Raw genomic sequence first — 14,377 nt, 5'->3', positions numbered from 1 at the left:
TGGCACTGGCCCCCGGTGCCCAACTCTGGACTCCAGTGAGTTCTAAAGTGAAGAAAACTCCACAGAGACCACTGGATAAAGGAAAACATGCCCGGCAAGCTGTTGAGGTTCCTCCCCAACCTTCAAAAAGGGGAGAAACTCCAGCTCCAGAACCCTCTCCAGGTACCACCAGCAAGAGCAGTGAGGCCAGCTAAGAGGATCAAATGGTAAGTGAAGCCATCCGCTCCTTTTCCATAAAGTCCCACATAGTAATACCCAGAATAGGGGCCCAAGGGGACATAGAAGCCATCACAGACACCAGATGTACCAGATCCCTAATTAGAGTCCCTACCATCCAGAAGCTAAGGATAGACACAAAATCCCTAAGGCACCCCATACGCTCTGAGCAAGTTGATGGGACACTAATAGGTGGAGCTCCAGCCTCTTTTAGTCACCGAGCTCATGAGACTCAAGATGAGATGCCACTGGGAACTTATACACTTCGTGGTATCCCCGAAGATGACCAAGTTGCTCGTCCTAGGCCTTGCTTGGTTGGACAAATGAGGTCCCGCTATCATGTGGGAAGACAGCTGCCAAAAACTAAAATTAGGCATCGACCCACTACCTCCGCCCCCTCAGGTCGAAGCTCAACCACTTCAGCCCCTAAAAATTCCTGGTCAAGGGGAGGGGGCCACAGCCACTGTGGATGGCCTGCCAGGCTGCCTCCAGGAGCCCAAAGAATACAGGGACCTGGCATATGCATTCAGCAAGTACGAATGTAACATCCTCCCCCCCCCACTGCCTCACTGACTAAGCAACAGAATTCGTGCCAGGAGCTAAGCTGTCAAAACCCAAGATATATTCCATGATCCCTAAAGAGATGGGTGAATTAAGAAAGTAAATTGATGCCAATTTGGCAAGGGGCTTCATCCAACCCACCAAATCTAAAGTGATGGCCCCAGTGCTATTCAAAGAAAAGAAGGATGGGGGGATGAGACTTTTATGGAATTAATGCCGGTGCATGGAGAATACCTACCCTCTCTGCCTAATGAAAGACATGGTATGTCACCTAGTGAAGGGCAAAGTGTTCACCAAACTAGACCTGAGAGAAGCCTATTACTGGGTGTGGATTAAAGAGGGAGATGAATGGAAGTTCGCCTTTAACTGCCCGTTAGGCAGTTTCCAGTTTAAGGTCACGCCAGGGAGCCCTGCCGTATTCATGCAGCTAATCAATGAGGTGCTGCATGATCACCTGTACAAAGGTGTCCTAGTTTACTTGAATGACATTCTCATATTCAACGAGATGCTAGAAGAACAGCAGGTTCCGAAAAAACTCCTGGTTGCAAAGTTCTATGTGAAGCTGTCCAAATGCAAGTTTCATAAGACCTCCCTGGACTATCTGGGCTACGGAGTGTCAAATGAGGAAGTTGAAATGGACCCAGGAAAAGTAAAAGCAGTACTGGACTGGTAATCCCCACGCACCCGCAAGCAACTGCAAAGCTTCCAGAGGTTTTCAAACTTGTACAGACAGTTCATTCCAGTTTTGCTGAAGTAGTCCTACTCTGGCAGAGCTGCTGAAAACAGGAGGGGCTGTTCCCAAACTGTGGCCAAACCAACCACTGGCCTGGTTGCTGGACTGTCCAAGAGCAGTCGAATAACTAAAGAAATTTCACAGAAGAACCCATCCTTCAGTACCCTGACCCAGAATGACAGTTTGTCATCCAAACTGATGCCAGTGACGTGGCTGTAGCAGTGATGCTCTTGCAAAAGAACCCCCAGGGCCAACTCCTACCCTGCACCTTCATATCCAAAAAGCTCACTGACACTGAAAGGTGATGGGCAATATGGGAAAAGGAAGCCTACAGAGTCAGGTGGGCCCTCCTCTCCTGGTGGCACTTCCTGGAGGGGAGTAGGGTGCCTCTGAGGTCTGGACTGACCAAAAGAAGCTTGAGGCCCTAAAGACCCCCCAAAATTCTCCCCCAAGCAAGTCCGCTGGGTGCAGTATTTTAAGCAGTTTGACTTCAAGCTAAAATACATCCCAGGGGAAAGAACCTGCTCGCCGATACCTTTATCAAGAAAGCCACAGTTTAATAGTCGGTGAGAGGAGGTTGTGCACGCAATCATTCCTTCCTCCCAACAGGCAGCTCAAGTCACCACAAGAGGTCAAGCTAGATGTCGGAATGATCCCAGAGGGGATCAAATGATAACGACACTGAAGTCTGAACTCCCAGCTGACCAATGGTTTGGAGATAACTGGGACACCCTGACCCTAAGGGATGGGTTGGCTTGGAAAGGATCCAAGTTGTATGTTCCTGTTGTGACCCAGGCCCAAGTAGGTAGTAATAAACTTAGTCTGTGGAAAGACAAACTTTATTTGAACAGCTGGGAATTATTTCATTCCCAGCATCGTTCAACTTAAAGTAAAACAAATGCCTGCCAACACAAATTCCTCAGTTATCTAACAAATCTTAGTCCAATTAGGCAAACTGCCAAAGGCCCTTCCTGGCAAATGTCCAGAAGCCACAAAAACAAAGACGTACACAAAGCAAAAGATGCAGCTACAACGTTGTTTTCTGGCAAAGCTGAAACACCGATGCTGGTCTGTTTTAAGCCTTATGGGAGGGGCCAATCATCTCTTGGCCTACTCCTGAGTTGTCCTCTCTGCTTGAACTGCTCTTTCCTTCTTGCAGCCCTTCTCCTGCGTGCATTAGGAACAGGCTCCTCCTGTTCCTCTGCCTCACTATCAGTCTCTCGAGGAGCCCGCACCTCACTTCCCGATGGCCCTGGCCTCACCTCAGCCTCATCACTTTCTGACTCCATTGCCAGCTCCATAGGCTGCTGACGGACTGCGACAGTTCCTGCCAGCTTGAGGCTTCAGATCCTACAGTGCAGCCACAATTCACAGTTGGCCAGCCACTTTGGATTCCTAAAGACTCTCCACTTAGCGAGGAGGCAGGTCACCGAAGATGAAAGCAGATGTAGAAGATTATGTTAAGAGGTTCGCTACATGTGTGACCATGAAGATGAGACCGGGGAAACCCCCTGGGCTTCTCCAATAAGTGGACAACCCTTGCTAGGCCTGGGAGAAAATCACCATGGACTTTATAGTCGAACTCCCAGAGACCAGAGGGAATATGGTCATTTGAACCATAATTGACTTATTCTCAAAGCAAGTCCACTGCCTGCTCGGGATTACCCTCTGGCAAGAAATTTGCCAGGATGTTTATAAACCAAATATACCGGCTGCACTGAGTGCCCTGCAGGGTCACTCTGACCAAGGGGTTCAATTCATCACTAAGTTCTAGAGGGAATTTCTGAAGTCCATAGGATCGACCCAGGGGTTTAGCTTGGCTTTCTGTCTGAGTACTAACAGAGCCGTGGAACACACAAACATCATGGTGGAGCAGTACCTGAAATGCTATATGGACTATTAACAGGATAACTGGGCAGATTTGCTCCTTTTTGTGGAGGTGGCTTACAATAATGCAGTGCACATGAGAGCTGCCATGAAAGCTGCCATCATCAATGACCCTGGCCAAATGGATGGAATCACTAAATCTGGGTTGGGAGAATATGAAGCAAGCACTAGCTAAGGCGGCAAAGGCATACAAGAAGCAGGCAGATAGATGCTGATCTCTCCAGCCCCCCTTCTAGGTGGGAGATCATGTATACTTGTTAACCAAATACCTTAAGCTAAAATTGCCTAGCAAGAAACTAGGACCTAAGTTCCTAGGGCCATTCTCAATAGTGAAAATAATTAACCCAGTGACTGTACAACTTAGCCTCCCATGCCTGTTTGGGAAAGTTTTCCATAGCAGTTTATTGAAATCTGCAGTTAGTTCACAGCTAAGACCGTGGGACCAGCCAGCACCTAAAATGATGGTAATGCAGGGGGAGACCCACTATGAGGTTAAAAAGACATTGGACTCCAGGGTACATATGGGGCACTTGCCATATTTAGTCCACTGGAAGGGATACCCTTTTTCTGAAGCTACATGGGTCAAGAGTTGGGATGTGAAGATAGATAGATTAGCAAAACAGTTCCATGAGAAATTCCCTAGGGGCCCCCTGGGGGTAGGAAGAGGTGGTTAGGAACAGCATTACTAACCCCCATAGCTTCTCTCATTTCAGGATGTCCTCATCGGCTGAGGGGGAGCAACGTATCAGCCCTGGAGCTATGTTAATTGGAGTCTTCAGGGCTGCCACAGCAGTGAATGGGTAAGCTATGGGAACAGGAGGAGGGTGGAGACAGTGTGGGATGTGTAGTCATAACAACATTTTTTCCCTTGGGAGTCAAGTAAGTTCAGCCTGCACTTGGGGAGGCATGACTAGAAGTCAACTACAGTTGAGACAGTGACCTGATTGGACCATGTGATACACATATGGATGGAGGGGAAGGAACTTTGACTTTACTTTGGATGGGGAAAACCTGGGGCTTTCAGATTCAAATTTTCCAGATGTGCCAATATAATATCTCTAATAAACTCAAGCTTTGAGAAAAATGCCTGCCTCAGAGTTTTGATTCTTTTGGGGGTGTTACTGGGAACCCTGATATTTATTCTGTTCAGCGGATTTTGAGACCTGTTACCACTTTGGATATTTTTTATGACAGTATTTCTAACATGATTATAAAAGATAAAGCAAAGAATAGAAATCCGTGTCTTGTTCTTTGACTAATCTGAGAATCTGCAGAGTTTGCTCAATTGCCCATAATCTTTGATATATAACCCAGGATTCAAATTCGTCCCTGTTATTTATTTTTGTTCTATTCATTCTGCCAATATGAATTACCATTGCAAATTATCAAAGGCTTTTTTCCATCTAAGAAGATTAGTGCAGATTTCTTATTTCTATTTATAGGTTTGGTTGCATTATGAATGTAATTTTGTCTTTTATATTTTTCCTTGGGATTAAACCAGTTTGGTCAGTGTGTATAAGAAATAAACACACTACTTCAATCTATCAGCTAATAAATATATATACATTCAACAAGGAAATTGATCTTTATGATTGCGGCTTCTCTTTCTACTTTCAGACTTGCAAGATTCTGCTACTATAACCTCATAATAAAAGTAGTGTTGGTACCCATGGTGTGTCCTTTTTGCCTTGTTTACCAGAGAGCGCTGTCTTCAGTCTTGCAAATTTCTAAGTATTTCTAAGTATTTCTCTCCTCTTTAACTTTTACTTTCAGGGAACTCAGGAGCATTCTTCTCTGTTTCTGCGGGTCAAGTTACATGATGGATGTTGAGGCCATGACTCTTCTTCTCTCTATCTCCCAAGGTCATTCCTATATACCATTACATCATACCCCTTCTTTTCTTTATTGGCTCCCAGAGGTCAGAGAGTTGACTCCTTCTAGGCACATAAAACTGGTGTGTTCTTTGAAGACTCAGCTGCTCCCCACTGCAACTTTGATAAATGGTTTTCATTGAAGAAAGGTCAATTTTTTAAAAAAAGGTCATAAGAAAAGAAGTCCTACACTGTTTTAGGAGCAAAGCTTATTTATGTCTTTATTTAAGCCTTTGCATTTTTCTCTCAGCTGCCCTGTGTAATAGACAATTTAGTGCCTCTTTTGGGCAGGAAGCCCAATTTCCATCTGTCACTAATGGCTAGGGGTGATATCAGATGGAACTAACGTAAAAGTGGAAGGACTAAATATCATAGAGAGTACATCAAGATATATATCATTGGTTATTTTTTGTATTTGTGGATAAATGAAAAAGAAATGTTAGCAATGATATTAGAAATAGATTGGGGACATAAATGTTCTTGTACTTTTTATTCAGATGATTGCCTGGTGTTGACTGAGAGCCCAAATGATTTGCAGTGAAAGTTACATAGGCTGTATGATAAAGCAAGGATACTGAAAATTGATATATTAAAGTGCATAGCAGTTGTGCTTGACAGTTAAAATAGTGAATGATTGCAAACTATATATAAATTTAAAAATGAGCAAATTGATTTATTTATGTATCTTAAAATTACTAAATGTGGAAAAGGGATAAAGAAAGTTTAATATGTGGAAATGCTGGCAAAAAGGTAGTGAACATTTTTCTGTTGTGAGGAATAGATGTTTGTGAAAAGCAAACATAATACAAACATAATACAGAGATATTTGTAGATGGATCTCATTCTAACCTTTAAGTGAAAACTATCATGTCACTTTTAGTGTTTAAAACCAATCACATTTCTTTATAAATAAATCAATATCACAGAAAGCAAAACGGACTCTTACCCAAGAAGGTACCAACCTTGACAGCTCGTTCATTTTTAATTTTTTCTACCTCAATTAAATTCCGATCACAGAGCTCCCAGCAGTTAGGGGACAAGATAATTTCACTTGCTTTGGCTAAGTTTTGGGCCAACCGTACTTCTTCCACTGCTCGACCAGTTACCACAAAATGTTGTCGTCTGTTATCACCAATGACAACTTTTGAGATGTGACCTGCAGAGAGTCCTGAGAAAAGATTCAACTTCTTTATCAGAGATCCTAACTACAGCATACTGAAATAAAATGAGGGTGGGAGAGTTGAAAATGAAATAATTCCACAATCTATATGTATCCAGAAATTCTTTAATTATTAATGAAATTTCAACTCTGCTGATAAAAGATAATGGGTTTTTTTACTAATCTTTGTGCCATTTTTAAAATTGTAGTTCCATTATTATTTTTTTATTTCTCACCCTAAGTGTTGATAAAAGGGAATATTAATTTAATAGAGGTTTTGGCTACAGCCATCTTTGCAGCTTTTCTTTTGCTTCTGTTTCTCTCAGTACAGGATGAAATTAACATACACATTGTTTTATTGCTTTTCTATAAAAAATAGGCTCCAAATTTGTTCTAGACTGAGTGGTGATACCTATCTTCACTCGTAGTTCAAGTCCCACTTCAGTATCACGGACACCATATTCTTGTTGGATGCTGAAACTACACTTCAGTGCCAGAGTAATAATCTCATTTAAATGGCAACGCTCTACCTTCCAGAGTGCCAACAGTGCATCACCTGCAAATAAGAGAACAAATCATTGAGCTTGTTCCATTTTCAAGAATGTATTTTCAATAGTTTTACAGAATTATAAAAAGGAGCCTACTTGTATGACTGTTTATTCATGCATTAACATAATGATCTGTACCCTAGTGTCCATTCTTGGTTACTAGTAATTATAAATTCCCTCCCATCATAATAGGAGGGACTAGTAAGAAATGGTTATTCCTGCTCAGGGCCCATGCACTGAGTTATGATGAAGTGACATCTAGGGCCTGTTAACAAAAGATTATGCTGATTTTACTAATGTTTTGTTTGTACATTATTGCAATTTCAAACTTTTTTAAAAATATTAACATTTATTGTGTTTACATATTTTTTATCTTTCAATGTGTTATTTAAATGAGGAACTCTGATTAGGAAATCTCATTATTTAATTTGATTTATATCTGAGTTTTAGAAGTTGGCAATTTTAAGGTGTGTCAACTTGCTAGCTGGGGAATTCTGGGAGTTAAAATCTACACATCTTAAAGTTGCCAAGTTTGAAAAATACTGTATATCAATAGCTAAAGTCATTATTTAATAAAATTGCCATTGCTTGAAGCATCTATATTTTTTACTCCTTTTTTAATAAAAAAAGTGGTACTTTTAGTTGGGAATCCAAGATAATTCTGACCTCAGAAATGCAGTGGAAAGATGCAGAGACCCTTGCAAATTATAAAAATGATTCTTGCAATTTTACAAGCATTTTTTAAAATATTGGCTTTTGTGAAAATAGGATATTGTCTGATACAATTCGGGCCAATTCTTCACTTGTAATTGTATAGTAATTGTAATACTATCTCTCAGCTATTGCTAAAGCCATATAAATCCTGTCCACCTTACTATTTCTATGTATCAGTACAACATTGATTGGATGACACTAGAAATTATAATGCAGAAACAGTCTAAGATCACTTCTGGTGAAGATGGCCAACTGAATTCATACCCAGGGAGGGATCTCAGAAGGGTTTTTCCCTGGGCTGTAGCTCTTCAACTACTAATGGAAGGAACCAGTGGTGGGATTCAAATAATTTAACAACTGGTTGTCTGCCCTAATGATTTCTTCCAACAACCAATTCAGCAAACTGCTCAGAAAGTTAACAACCGGATCTCCCGAAGTGGTGCGAACTGGCTGAATCCCACCACTGGAAGGAACTGGCATTCCTTCAGTTTATATGACTGGTTTAGGGAGAGTCTTAGAATTACCCCCTCAAGATCCTCCGATACAGCTGAGGTCTGCAAGTAACTTCAGAGCTTCGAAGCATCTGCATGCTGAAAGCTAGGGGGAAGGGCTGCAATCTGTTCATCATTGAAGAAGCAGCTATTTTGAAATTTACTTTCAAATAGACAATAAGTTGTGCCTTTCATTTCTTAATCACCTTTAAGGACTATTAATCTTTAATAAGTTAAAAGAGGGTCTCCTTAGTCGCAGCTTGCTACTTCTTTTTAAAGACCCGCACCATTTTGGGGATTTCTTCAGTGTTAGACAACAACAATCCATCCAAACAGCCATCCAAACAACCAGCCATCCAGCCATCCAAACAGCCATCCACCAATTCACCCAACCAGCCATCCAAACAGCCATCCAACCAACCAGCCAAACTACCATCCAACCAACCACCCAACCAACCACTCAACCAAACATCTCAATAAACAATCAAGTACCCAACATCCAAACACTCACCTCCCAAAACATCCATCCACCCATCCAACCATCTATACAACCACCTGTTGTACACAACCCCCAACCTACCAACATCCAAAACTAGGTATGCACGCCCCTTACCTCTTCAACACCAATTACTACAGATCTCAAATGCAAATTGATAAATGCGAGAAGCATTAACAAATTACCTGAATTTATCCTCTTGTTAAACAGTGGTACATTCGATATCATTTTTGTTTGTGAAACATGGCTGAACTCATCCCTTCCTGACTCCATTATCTCAAACAAAGAATATCAAGTTCATGGATCAGATCGTGAAATCCGAAGAGGTGGTGGAGTGGCTATCTTTTACAAAAAGTCACTGAATCTAAAAAATATTCAAGTTTCACACAAACTTTCTCTCCCTGAAACTATTGTATGCGACCTATCCCTTAACACCACTCTTCGATTCTTACTATGCTACAGAGCCCCTGACTATGACATTACCCATGCAAATATGCTAACCTCACTGCTAACATGGGCTACCTCTTGCCCATACCCTCTCATCTTCCTGGGCGACCTAAATCTACCTCTCATTAACTGGATAACTAATGAATGTACAACTGATCCAATCCATACTACACTATACAACGCTGTTACAAACCTAGGTCTTGAACAACTTGTAACTAACAATACAAGATATTATTTTTTTTTATTCAAAAAGTTTTACAGAAAATTTTTTCCCCCTTTTCCCCCACCTCCCCTCCCCCCTCCCTTCACAACCCCCCTCCCCCCCGCGACTTCCCGGAACGAGCACAAGGTATAGTTAAAAATAAAACAAACATATGCTAAAAAAAATTTGTCCCAACTTAATTATACCCCTACAATCATCAATTCCTAACTTCCCCCGAAAACAATCAAAAATAATACATCATAATCATTCAAAAACAGTCTGATAACTCTTAGTCTGATATCTACGTTGAATATAGTCAATCCATTTTTTCCATTCCTTTAAGTATCTTTCTTGCGTATTGTCTTTCAAAAAGGCTGATATCTTCGCCATCTCAGCCAAATTGGCAACTTTCAATATCCATTCTTCTATTGTAGGTACTTCTTTTTTCTTCCAATATTGTCCTATTAGTAATCTTGCTGCTGTTATTAGATTTAAAATCAATTTAGTCTCAATTACTGTACAGTCCGTAATAATTCCCAACAAAAAAAAGAAGATAAAGTTCCTGCCGCAATTTTTTTTGTTGGGAACAATACAAGATTCAACAACTGCCTTGATCTCATCTTCTGCAACAACCCAAACTCAATTTATGGACTACAAATTAAAGAACCTTTTTCCAACAGTGACCACTGCATGATTGATTTTCGTCTCAATATACGTCCATACTCATATCGTCATAACAATAGTATCCCCATCTACAACTTCAAAAAAGCCAACTACGACATTATAAACAACAATCTTTCATTTCTGGACTGGCAAAATCTGTTTGCAAACTGCATAACTGCTGAAGACCACTATAGAGTTTTCCTACTTGAAATCAATAGAATCATTAAACTATATGTACCACAAATGACAACCATGATCAGGAAAAGCAAACTACCCATATCAATAAAAAAGCTTCAATGAAAAAAAAATCCCTCTGGAAAAGAAACAAAAAAGGCTTTGTAGCAAATTTCAAAAACCGCTAAAGAAATATATGCAACCAAATAAAAACTGAATGCACAAATTACCACACCAAACAAGAAGAGGACCTTCTGCGCACAAATTCCAATCGTGCCTTTTATAATTTTGTTAACAATAAACTTAAAGACACAAGATCCATCCCACCACTAAAAGATTCTAACAACAAAAATGCAATGACGAAACAGTTAAAGCCAACCTCTTCAACATATTCTTTGGCTCAGTTTTTGTTAACAGCGATGACACATATACGACATTCCACAAACGTACCAGCAATGAACATGATGACTTAACTCATATAGACTTCACAGAAGAAAATGTTGGAAAAGCTCTTCATAACATAAAACCATCGCTATCTATTGGACCCGATGGACTATGTGCCTACTTCTTAAAAAAACTTTCCACTAATATAGCAGAACCCCTAAGCATAATCTTTGATAAAGCTTTCACTACCAGTTCCCTTCCCAAACTGTGGTCACTGGCCACAGTCATCCGCATCTTCAAAAAAGGAGACCCCAGCTTAGTTGAAAATTACAGACCAATCTCTCTATGCTGCGTCACCTGCAAAGTCATGGAATCAATCATCAACCAATCCATTACCTCACACTTAGAAGCAAACAACCTACTCTCCAATAAACAATTTGGTTTCCGGAAAAAATTATCATGCAACTTACAACTTCTCCACTGTAAAAACATATGGACTACAAATCTTGATCAAGGCAAAACAATAGATGCAATCTACATAGACTTCTGCAAAGCTTTTGACTCAGTAGTATATGATAAACTTCTCCTAAAACTAAAATCCTACGGCATTTCAGGACCCCTTCACAAATGGATATCTGCTTTTCTGTCTAACAGACAACAAGTGGTCAAAATTGGCAATGCTCTATCAAATCCTGTTCCTGTCAAGTGTGGCGTTCCTCAAGGCAGCGTCCTTGGACCAACACTCTTCATACTATACATTAATGATCTTTGTGACCATATCTCAAGTAATTGTGTTCTCTTTGCTGACGATGTCAAACTATTTAACACCACTGATAATACATCTATCATTCAAAAAGACCTTGATCATCTAACTGCTTGGTCTAAAAATTGGCAACTCCAAATCTCAAGCAACAAATGCTCAGTCTTACATATAGGAAAAAAGAACCCAAACACTAAGTACTTGCTTGATGGACATTACCTTACAGATGACCCCCATCCCGTTAAAGACCTTGGAGTTTTTATGTCAAATGATCTAAATGCCAAAGCCCACTGCAACTATATAGCAAAAAAGGCTCTAAGAGTTGTAAACCTAATCTTGCGTAGCTTCTTTTCCAAAAACACCACACTACTAACCAGAGCATATAAAACATTTGCTAGACCAATTCTAGAATACAGCTCACCTGTTTGGAACCCTCACCATATCTCTGACATCAATACAATTGAACGTGTCCAGAAATATTTTACAAGAAGAGTTCTCCATTCCTCTGTAAACAACAAAATACCTTATCCCACTAGACTTGAAATCCTGGGCTTGGAAAACTTGGAACTCCATCGCCTTCGACAAGACCTAAGTTTAACTCATAGAATCATCTATTGTAATGTCCTTCCTGTCAAAGACTACTTCAGCTTTAATTGCAATAATACAAGAGCAACCAATAGATTTAAACTTAATGTCAACCGCTTTAATCTAGATTGCAGAAAATATGACTTCTGTAACAGAATCATCAGTGCTTGGAATACTTTACCTGACTCTGTGGTCTCTTCTCATAATCCTAAAAGCTTTAACCAAAAACTTTCTACTATTGACCTCACCCCATTCCTAAGAGGACCATAAGGGGCGTGCATAAGCGCACAAACGTGCCTACCGTTCCTGTCCTATTGTTTTTCTTTTCTTCTATACCTTTATATACTATATAACCTTTCTGTATGATAGTTACATATATTGTTGTGACAAATAAAATAAATAAAATAAATAAATAGAACAAAGGAGGCTGCTAAGGCAAGCCAAATAAGGAAGTGTAGAGGGGGAAAAAAGCTGACAGAGAAACATAAAGGCAGAAAATTGTGGTTTTAGTTTATTATTTGTAATTTGTAGCTTAGTCTGCTTTGCTGTGAGTGGCTAAAACTTTCTGATTTTTATAGTTTTGAAATGCCTAGCAATTTTAAAGTGATTTATTAAAAAACCTGTTCTTTGATCAAAAAAGAAGTCAAGGTGGAGGAGCAAATTATTAGAGATGTATTTGAATTTTTAAAAAATCCACCAGTTTGTAGATCAGCTGTGCTCCAAGATTGATTAAGAAAACTTCTTGAACTTCTTAGAAATGCAAACATATATAGAAAACTACCAAACTACTGAGGCATTTTCACAAGTAGCTGAAAATGCAGAGGAGTCAACTACAATTTTGGAATATAAACCTGATACCAACTCTTAAAATACAAATCTCTCAATACACTGAAAGAGTGCTAAGAAAATTTGCAACTTTTAAAAAGACAAATTTGGGACTTTTTTCTTTAAGGACATTAACAAGGTTGAGAAATTCTTAGAAAAAGGGAAACTCATAACTAGTTCATAAACTTTCCAGAGAAGAAAAAGATTTTACTCCATGAAGACAAGCTGAAAGGAATGACTTGAACTTAACAAGTTAACTGAAATTAGGATGGATTTCTAGCTGTGGAATACATGTAACAGAAAGAAAGTCTTAAATCTAAAATTTGAGAATGTAACTTTATATATATACATAATGGCTAAGTAATTCCTAAAGTATTATAGAAAGTCAGCACCTACCCCCCCCAGAAGAATGAAGAATAGAATAGAATAGAATAGAACAGAATAGAATAGAATAGAATAGAATAGAATAGAATAGAATAGAATAGAATAGAATAGAATAGAATAGAATTTTATTGGCCAAGAGTGATTGGACACACAAGGAATTGTCTTGGTGCATACGCTCCCAGTGTATATAAAAGAAAAGATACATTCGTCAAGAGTCATAAGGTACAACATTTAATGATAGTGATGGACTACAAATAAGCCAAATCATATTAGGAAACAGTCAATATAAATGGTAAGGATACAAGCAACAAAGTTACAGTCATACCAGTGGTGGGATTCAGTCAGTTCGCACCACTTCAGGAGAACCGGTTGTTAACTTTCTGAGTAGTTTGGTGAACTGGTTGTTGGAAAAAACCAATAGGGCAGAGAACCGGTTGTTAAATTATTTGAATCCCACCACTGAGTCATACAATCATTAGTGGAAGGAGATGGGTGATAGGAATGATGAGAAGATTAGAAGATTACTAAGTCTGCGTTATTTACTAGTGCAGATTTAGTAAATAGTTTGACAGTGTTGAGGGAATTATTTGTTTAGCACAGTGATGGCGTTCAGGAACAAACTGTTCTTGTGTCTAGCTGTTCTGGTATGCAGTGGTCTATAGAGTCCTTTTGAGGGTAAGAGTTGAAGCAGTTTATTTTATTTTATTTATTTATTTTATTTTGTCACAACAATATATGTAGGTATCATACAAAAAGATTATACAGTAAATAAACACATATATGGGTAAATATAAGGAGGTATAAGCATATATATAGGAAGAAGAAAAGAAAAACAATAGGACAGGAACGGTAGGCACGTTTGTGCGCTTATGCACGCCCCTTATGGTCCTCTTAGAAATGGGGTGAGGTCAATAGTAGAAAGTTTTTGGATAAAACTTTTAGGATTATGGGAAGAGACCACAGAGTCAGGTAAAGTATTCCAAGCACTGATGATTCTGTTACAGAAGTCATATTTTCTGCAATCTAGATTAAAGCGGTTGACATTAAGTTTAAATCTATTAGTTGCTCTAGTATTATTGCAATTAAAGCTGAAGTAGTCTTTAACAGGAAGGACATTACAATAGATGATTCTGTGAGTTAAGCGACGGAGTTCCAAGTTTTCTAAGCCTAGGATTTCAAGTCTGGTGGGATAGGGTATTTTATTGTTTTCAGAGGAATGGAGAACTCTTCTTGTAAAATATTTCTGGACACGTTCAATTGTATTGATGTCAGAGATG

The 14,377-nt window shown here is 39.4% G+C and overlaps 1 protein-coding gene across 1 annotated transcript in view; it reads right to left on the bottom strand.

Annotated features, from left to right (window-relative positions):
* The window catches only part of ADCY10 (adenylate cyclase 10), a 192,720-nt gene that overhangs the window by 158,986 nt on the left and 19,357 nt on the right, over nucleotides 1–14,377 (bottom strand). Inside the window, exons 3-4 of the mRNA XM_058176628.1 lie at nucleotides 6,840–6,983; nucleotides 6,231–6,436 (exon numbers count right to left, since the gene is read on the bottom strand). Of these exons, the coding sequence (XP_058032611.1) occupies nucleotides 6,231–6,436; nucleotides 6,840–6,983 (350 nt within the window). The remainder of the gene's footprint in view (nucleotides 1–6,230; nucleotides 6,437–6,839; nucleotides 6,984–14,377) is intronic.

Source organism: Ahaetulla prasina, chromosome 3 (assembly GCF_028640845.1).
Source record: "Ahaetulla prasina isolate Xishuangbanna chromosome 3, ASM2864084v1, whole genome shotgun sequence".
Taxonomy (NCBI): domain Eukaryota; kingdom Metazoa; phylum Chordata; class Lepidosauria; order Squamata; family Colubridae; genus Ahaetulla; species Ahaetulla prasina.
This window is presented reverse-complemented; position numbering and strand designations above follow the sequence as displayed.